A 6,966-nucleotide genomic window follows, 5' to 3' on the forward strand; every position below is an offset into this window, starting at 1 on the left:
ACTATATCCCAGGGTAGACAACTGCAAAATCTGCTCTTTCTGATGGAGACAGACCTGCTGGCAACCAGACATGAGGAGATCCCATGCAAAGAGGGAGAGGCCCTTCAGCTCAGTTCTCTCCCATTGGTCAGTTTATTTGACAGACAAGTCTGCTCCAAGCAGATCGGCCAAGCACAGCCAACAGAAGCAGGTTGCAGGTTCAACCACAGCACCTTGACACGTGAGACAATGCTCTCCAAAAACCCACTATGCTGCCTGGCTTTATTATAGCACAGCTGTACAAAAAGAGAAAAAACAAGTGCTTAAAAAAAGAGATTGCCCCATCACCATCACTGCAGCCACAGAACAGTCCAAGAAATAGGTGGCCAGAGTCTCTGCACACACGTAGTGTCCATCATTCACAGCTAGATCCGTTAAAAAAAAAATCACATACACCCCCTCTCCCCACCCTGCAGAACAGGAGCTTCTCATTGATGGCTTAACTGAGAATTAGACATTATCAACATCCCTCCCCCCAGCCTGCTTGCCCTCCTTAGAAAGGTCCAGCCATGATCTTAGCAGAGAATAATCATCTTCTCATCAGCCCCAGTTATAGAAATAGATTTTCTGCCAAGCAGGCAAGTAATCCATCAGTGGCCCTGAAAAAAGAGAACAGAGGGATCACACATGTAGAAAGGCAAAAATTTGAAGCTGTGTGTCTACGGGTTGTATCCCCCCTTCTCATTATGATACCCAACAATCCCAAATCTCCGCTTCCACAGAACAGAACAGTTAGTTACTTTTGCCAAGATGGAAGGCAACATTGCGATGTGGTGCCAGGAGCAAGCGGGATGTGAAACATGGTCAGCATGGCCATGGTGTGGGACACCAGTCACTCCCTCAGAGCTGACATATCCAAGCTCCAGTGGGAATGGGGAGGCAGTCTACAATGTGCACGGGGAAAACCCACATGGAGAGAGTCAGGAGGGCACTGCTGTGACACAGGGAAGAGGGAAGACAACTCAGCAATAGAGAGCAGGTGCAAACACAGAAGCATCTGCTGTAAAATGAAAATGCTTATGTAGCACATGGCTTAAGCAGGCTCCAAAGCCTGTCTGAAATCACTAACTGGAGGAAGCGGCTCCTGAGCTAGCCAGCTTTGTGATCTCCCCAAAGAAAGGGCAATCCCATGATGACAGGCTGATGTAATGTCACATCACTGCCATGAATCACTCCACAAAGATTCATATCATCAGGGAAGAGGAGTAATGAAGTTCTGGCCCACAATAAAGAGATCCTATGGGGAAGGATTATAACACAGACCTGGTTCTGCCCTTTGATTTACAATCAGTTCCTGACTGGGTCAATACTTCTAAGCACTCATTTACCCATTGTGTCTGTCCTGCAGACTAGGGACCAAGGAAAACAGTTCAGAAACAGGGCTGCAAATCAGGGCCCTGGTAAACCAGCTGAGGGGCAGAAAGGAAGCACAGGAGAAGAGGCCTATGTGGTAGAGACCAAGCTCTGCAGCCTCAGGGCACACAGAGGTTTACTACTGTCATCAAACCAGGAAGCAATTCATCCTTTCATTTTCCCGTTCAAAATGACTCAAGCATCAACATAGGATACACTAGTGCTAACCACTCTAGAGACTTTGCTATTCCTTCCCTGGATTGGAAACCAACTGGCAAATGTTCCCAACTGCCCTCATTTTTCTTCACCAACAGAAATGGGAATATAACAATGGGACTGGACCCACTTACGTGTGACGAAGCCAACTCCAGGCACGTAATCAGCCAATAAGCGCAGAAGGAGAAGGATCCTGCCCCTAAGAAGGGAGAGAATATGAACAAGTCCAGCTGGACACCTCCTGCCCCAGCTATTGAATGCATGAACAGCAAGGGCAGTGTTACGCAAGGGCTCGGATTAACCTGGTCAGAGGCACCCAGACCTCTTCAGAACTACTCACCCAGTCCCCTGATGCTATTTCAGTTAAAAAGGAAATTTTCAACAAAAGCCCAGCAGGGGCCCCTTACTCTGAGTATCGGTCATAGAAAGGAGATCTCAGCAGGTAGTACAGCAGTAGGATGGTTCGTCGCCTCAGCTCCGCTCGCTCTCGCCTGTTCAGGTCTTTCAGATCACTCAGCAAGCTCAGACTGGAAAGAGGAGGGCAGAGAGCTAACTCACAGTAGCAGCAGCCAGCCGGGATAAGAAACTGTGTTTCTAAAGCCCTCCGCTCTCAGTGCAGAGCACACTGCACCAGCTCAGAACAGAAAGCACGGTAAGTGTTGCAAAGATAGGTAAATGTGTCAATCTCCAAGCTAAAGACCAGCCCTTCTGTGTATTTCTCACAGTAGGGCCTGCCCACAATTGGGAAATGGGGAAGTGTGATGCTCAAGCACGAACAAAGACTCTTCATCAGACTGACCTTGAGATGTCCAGGACTGCTGAGAGGAGCCAGGGCTTCCATGATCTCTGGCCCCACACTCCTAAACTCAATACTAGGAACACACAGTCAAGGAATGGAAAGATGAGAGATGCCTAACAAGTGGCACATAGACAAGCAATCCCCCAGTTACCCACAAAGCTCTGCCAAGTGCAGGAGAATACACCCTAAGACAGTCTGGGGGGTTCCCGGAGAAGGGGCTGGAGGACTTGTACCCACAACTCCAGCGACTGAGGCCAGCCAAAGTGCAAGACAAGGGAGGAGTCCCGAGGCCCTTACCCAAGCAGAGCACGGAGTGAAGCCTGGGCAAGCCCTGCACTAGGGCCAAGCCTGCAGCACCCTCTGCCGGCACCGCACACGGCGGTACCTTGCACACAGCCAGGGCAGGATACGGTGGAGCAGAGGGCGGGTAATGTAGAGGGATTCTGCGATGGTTTCTTGGAGACCCAGAGGCGTGGGTGGCTGGTTCATCTCCTCCGCCCTTCTGCTCTGTGACTCCTCCCTCTGCTGGGGGGACCCCCAGTGTCGGGACTGCAGGGATGGGGCTGAAACAAGCAGATTTGGCCACTAACACAAATAAAAGTTTTGTCCCAGCTGGAAACTAAGTATCACACAACTGCTAGCTCACTCCCCCAGCCTTGGAGCACTACCGTTTCCTCCCTCAACCAGTAGAATGGGGAGAAGAACCAGAACAAGGTAAAGCTCATGGGTTGAGATCACAGTTTAATAGTTGAAATAAAGTAAAATAATAATAACAACAACAATAAAAAGGAAGATAACAAAAGCCAAGGAACACAAGTGACGTACAATCCAACTGCTCACCACTCTCTGACCGATGCCCATCCCATCCCCAACCAGCGACTGCCCCTCACAGCCAACTCCCCCCAGTTTATATACTGGGCATGACATTCTATGTCCCTTTGGCCATTTCAGGTCACACGTCCTGACCATGTTCCCTCCCAGCTTCTTGTGCACCTCCTCACTAGCAGAGCCTGGGAAACTGAAAAGTCCTTGGCTTAGAGTAACCACTACTTCACAAAAACCTACAACATCAGTATGTTATCAACATTATTTCATATTAACCCCAAAACTCAGCACTCTATTAGTTACTAGGAAGAAAACTAACTCTATCTCAACAAAAACCAGGACACCTTCCTACCATGCTTCCCTGCACTACCACCTCACTGCTTTCTGCACTGTGAAGATGTGAAACAGGAAAGCTTGAAGAGCTGCAGACATAGCAACTGCTGTGGCTGACCAGTTGTGGCTGACCATCAAAGCTTGCCTCCAAAGGGGACAGAGCAGGGAGAGTTACCTGTAAGATCTGTGCTCCTCAAAGCATAATCCTAATGAAGAGCTGTCTCTGTTGCACAGATCACTTGGGAAAATACAATTTAAGTGCCAGCTTTGCAGCACGCATCTGAATGCCCGTTGCTTTGACACCCACCCACACTGGCAAGATATGCTCACACCCACGTCAAACATAAGGGGCACAGAGCAGAAACAGCTCAGGCTGAAAACAGTTACTTACTGCTCTGGAGAGAGCGCACAACACGGCTGGAACGCCTGCCAACATAGGTCTGATCCTTCCCTGAAGAGCTGTCTTCTGTGTCTGTAGAAGAAATCAGCCACAGGAGTCAGGCTTCAAAGCAATACGCTTCACCCCAGAGCTGGCAGCACCCTCCCCTACACTGCCACCAAGAAGAGCAGACTGAAAAGCTGATCTACTGCACACTGGACCATCCTGCAGGGGCTAACACTAGGCAGAGAGTGAAAAGGTAAATCTGCCTGACACTGCCCAGGCCTAGGACCTCTTTCCTCATTGTCAGACCAGGGAACATGCAGCCTGACTCCCAGTTCAGCCAGCAGTTCCTGGCTTAGCCTTCTCCATCCCCTGCTTCCAGACTGTAAGACAACCCTGCCACTAAGCTAACTTGTTCTCTGCAAAGGGTGGAAAGTTCAACAAAGCTCAGCCTTGAGTACTGAAACCTTACAGCTTGCTGCACAAGCCACTGATCTGATAAGTAATTCCAGCAGGACAAGACATGTGGCCCAGCAAGGCACTAAGCCAATGATGACAACACCATGGGATCACCTTGAGGGTGGAGAGGCTGCTGCTGCTCCCTGTTCAGTGGCACGATGGGAGGAGACATCTGGATGCCAGCTTTGTACCACAGCAGGAGCAGGAGACGAAGGATGGCTCTGTGAACAATGTGGAAGCCTTCAGTACCAAACTATGCAGCCACCTTTCCTGTTGCACTTGGAAAGGTGGCTTCCACAGAAGAGGGAAACACTCAGGTCTGCTCAGAGCAACTGGCAAGGTGAGAGGTGTAAACATTCCCTTCTGTGGCACAGTATCCAGTACCCCGTGGGGCTCCAAATTCCCCCAGCCTCAGGGACTAACAGCTCAGTCCTGTTTGGTCTTTCTCCTGGGGTACTACTGAGTGCCCTCCAGGCCCCCTTTCTGAGCGCACATTGCTCCTTCCCCCCCACAGCACTTACTTAGCCAGCTGGATGAGGACAATGATGGTCCACCGGCCCATCTCCCCCCACACCCTGGCTGTCCCCATCTCTGCAAAGACCTCCACGCATTCTAGCACACTCAGCCAGGTCAGCAGCTTCTGCTGGGGCAGTGACTGCAAAACACAGAGAGGAGGAGGGTGATAAGACAGAGGTTCTGCTCTGGAGTTAAAGAGGGCACACACACAGCCCAGTCTGGTGGGACCCTCAGAAATAAGCACCAGATGGCCCTGGAAGTCACAGCCTCAGAAACAAAAAGCAGTGTCTGCACTGCGGCCGGAGCCTATGCACAAGACCACTTATCTAGCTCCAAGCAGGGGCAGACTGAGACATCACAGTATCACACAGGGCTGCCACTCAAGAAACAGGGAGAACATCACAGCTGTATCTTGAATTGCCTTCTACCCCAACAAACACAGCAGGAAAGCCTGCTGGGTTGTGGCACTGTGCCTGAGCTCCACGGCAAAACTCTCCCCTCCACCTCGTCCCAGAGTTGAGACACACAGCAAACTTCCTCTCTGGGCTCAGAGCTGGTGAGATAGTATGCTTGGAGTAGAGGGAAGGGGACCCAGACTCCACAGGCACACCAGAGTGAATGCCTTCTGAATACAGCATCTAGATTCCAGGTGTGAACCCTGAGACAGTGGGTGCTCTTCCAGTCTAGGTCCCTGCTCTCCACATGGGAACCCGCTGCTGCTGTCAACCACAGGCTTTAACCCATTAAAAAGCATCAATAAAGACAATGCAGCTGAAATTCTCTTTGACCTCAGCAACCAGGGAAGTCTTCTGCATCTGTTTGTTACACACCCGATGCACCAGCCAGAGCTGCCTACACTGAACTCACACACTGTGCAGGCTTCTAACAGAAGAGGCTTGTCTGGAAAAAACCACTCTCCTCGCCATTCCCCAAAGGGTCTAACAAGTGCTGGGAACCAGCCTGGGGATCATGCAAGCAAGATATAGAAGCAAGGTGCTTATGTTTGTTTTGCTCAATGGCATATGCAAAGAAAGAGTCTGAGGGACAGAATCAGAGTTTCAGTGCTCCAGAGCCACTGCTCTGGAAACACCAACAGTTATTCAGCAACGCCTCTGCCTAGCTCGAGTTCTGAGCTTCTCAAAAAAGCCAGTGGAGTTTTTGGTGCAAGTCAGGGCCTGATTTCTGTAGTCCAGGGAGTGCTCTAGCCACTCCTCCAAGACAGGAGCTATAGGGCAAGGCTGCTATTCAGAGGTTGCCTCTGGCCTCTCCATACCTGACCACAAAGAGAGGCCACAGGAAATCTACCAAGTTTCTACAGACACTCCCTGAAAGCTCCTGTAAGGAAGAAGCATGTGTCCCAAATCCTCCTCCCACACACTCCAGCCTTACCACGGGCAGGCTTTGCTGCAGGTCCTTTCGGAGAATCCAGTCATTTAACAGCACTAAAAGGTTGGAGGCAGAATACACTGGAAAAGGAAGAGAACACCGGAGAATGGATGCACAGAAAGCAAGCCAAACCGGCACTGCTGCCTCTGTCCCAGGCAGGGGACGAGGGAAGGAGGGCAGCAAGACGTGTAGACTCCTCCCATGGGCTGCCAGAGGATGCAGCCAGCCAAGGAGAAAAGCAGGGCCCGGGAGCGGACCCGCATTCACCCGCGCAAGGGCACAGCACGGTCCCCGCTGCCCACCTACCCAGCTCCGAGAGAGCGTGCGAGTCCGAGAAGCGACCTGCGGAGGGAAGACAGCGAATATCAGCGAGCACCCGGCGGCGGGGAAGTCCCGCGCCCCGCTGCACCCCGGTGTCCGTACCCCTCGGCCCAGATCCCGGCCCGCCCCTCGCCCCGCTCCCGCACCTGGCAGCAGGTAGGAGAGCCCCCGCACGGTGCCCTCCAGCTGGGCCGTGGCGGCCGGGTGCCGCCTCACGTACTCCTGGTAGCGCTGGCACAGCAGGCGCAGCCGCCACGCCGGGCCGGCTCCGCGGGCACGGGCCGTGGCCGAGGCCGCCGCCGCCGCCGCCATGGCTCCGCCGCCGCGCTGCTTCCGG

General features: G+C 52.2%; 1 protein-coding gene across 1 annotated transcript; it reads right to left on the reverse strand.

Annotated features, from left to right (window-relative positions):
• Window positions 1-109: 109 nt before the first annotated feature.
• PEX16 (peroxisomal biogenesis factor 16) lies at window positions 110-6,943 on the reverse strand. Its single transcript, XM_027641917.1, has 11 exons — window positions 6,776-6,943; window positions 6,615-6,650; window positions 6,312-6,388; window positions 4,928-5,061; window positions 4,521-4,627; window positions 3,957-4,037; window positions 2,818-2,970; window positions 2,408-2,480; window positions 2,016-2,135; window positions 1,743-1,807; window positions 110-638 (listed from the first exon to the last, which is right to left on the reverse strand). Exons 1-11 carry the CDS (start codon window positions 6,939-6,941, stop codon window positions 580-582), a joined length of 1,071 nt encoding a protein of 356 aa, XP_027497718.1. The 5' UTR covers window positions 6,942-6,943; the 3' UTR covers window positions 110-579.
• Between the last annotated feature and the right edge of the window lie 23 nt (window positions 6,944-6,966).

Source organism: Corapipo altera, unplaced genomic scaffold (genome assembly GCF_003945725.1).
Source record: "Corapipo altera isolate COAL_440 unplaced genomic scaffold, ASM394572v1 23b, whole genome shotgun sequence".
Classification (NCBI taxonomy): Eukaryota; Metazoa; Chordata; class Aves; order Passeriformes; family Pipridae; genus Corapipo; species Corapipo altera.

Bases quoted from the DNA above. Each gene is read 5' to 3' on its own strand.
- PEX16 (XM_027641917.1), bottom strand. From the start codon at position 6,941: ATGGCGGCGGCGGCGGCGGCCTCGGCCACGGCCCGTGCCCGCGGAGCC. The intron at 5,062-6,311 runs GTAAGGCTGGAG...TGTGTTTTGCAG, and splicing joins TGCAGCAAAGCCTGCCCGTG to TCACTGCCCCAGCAGAAGCT. The intron at 2,971-3,956 runs GTAAGTAACTGT...TGCTTGTTTCAG, and splicing joins TGTGCGCTCTCTCCAGAGCA to CCCCATCCCTGCAGTCCCGA.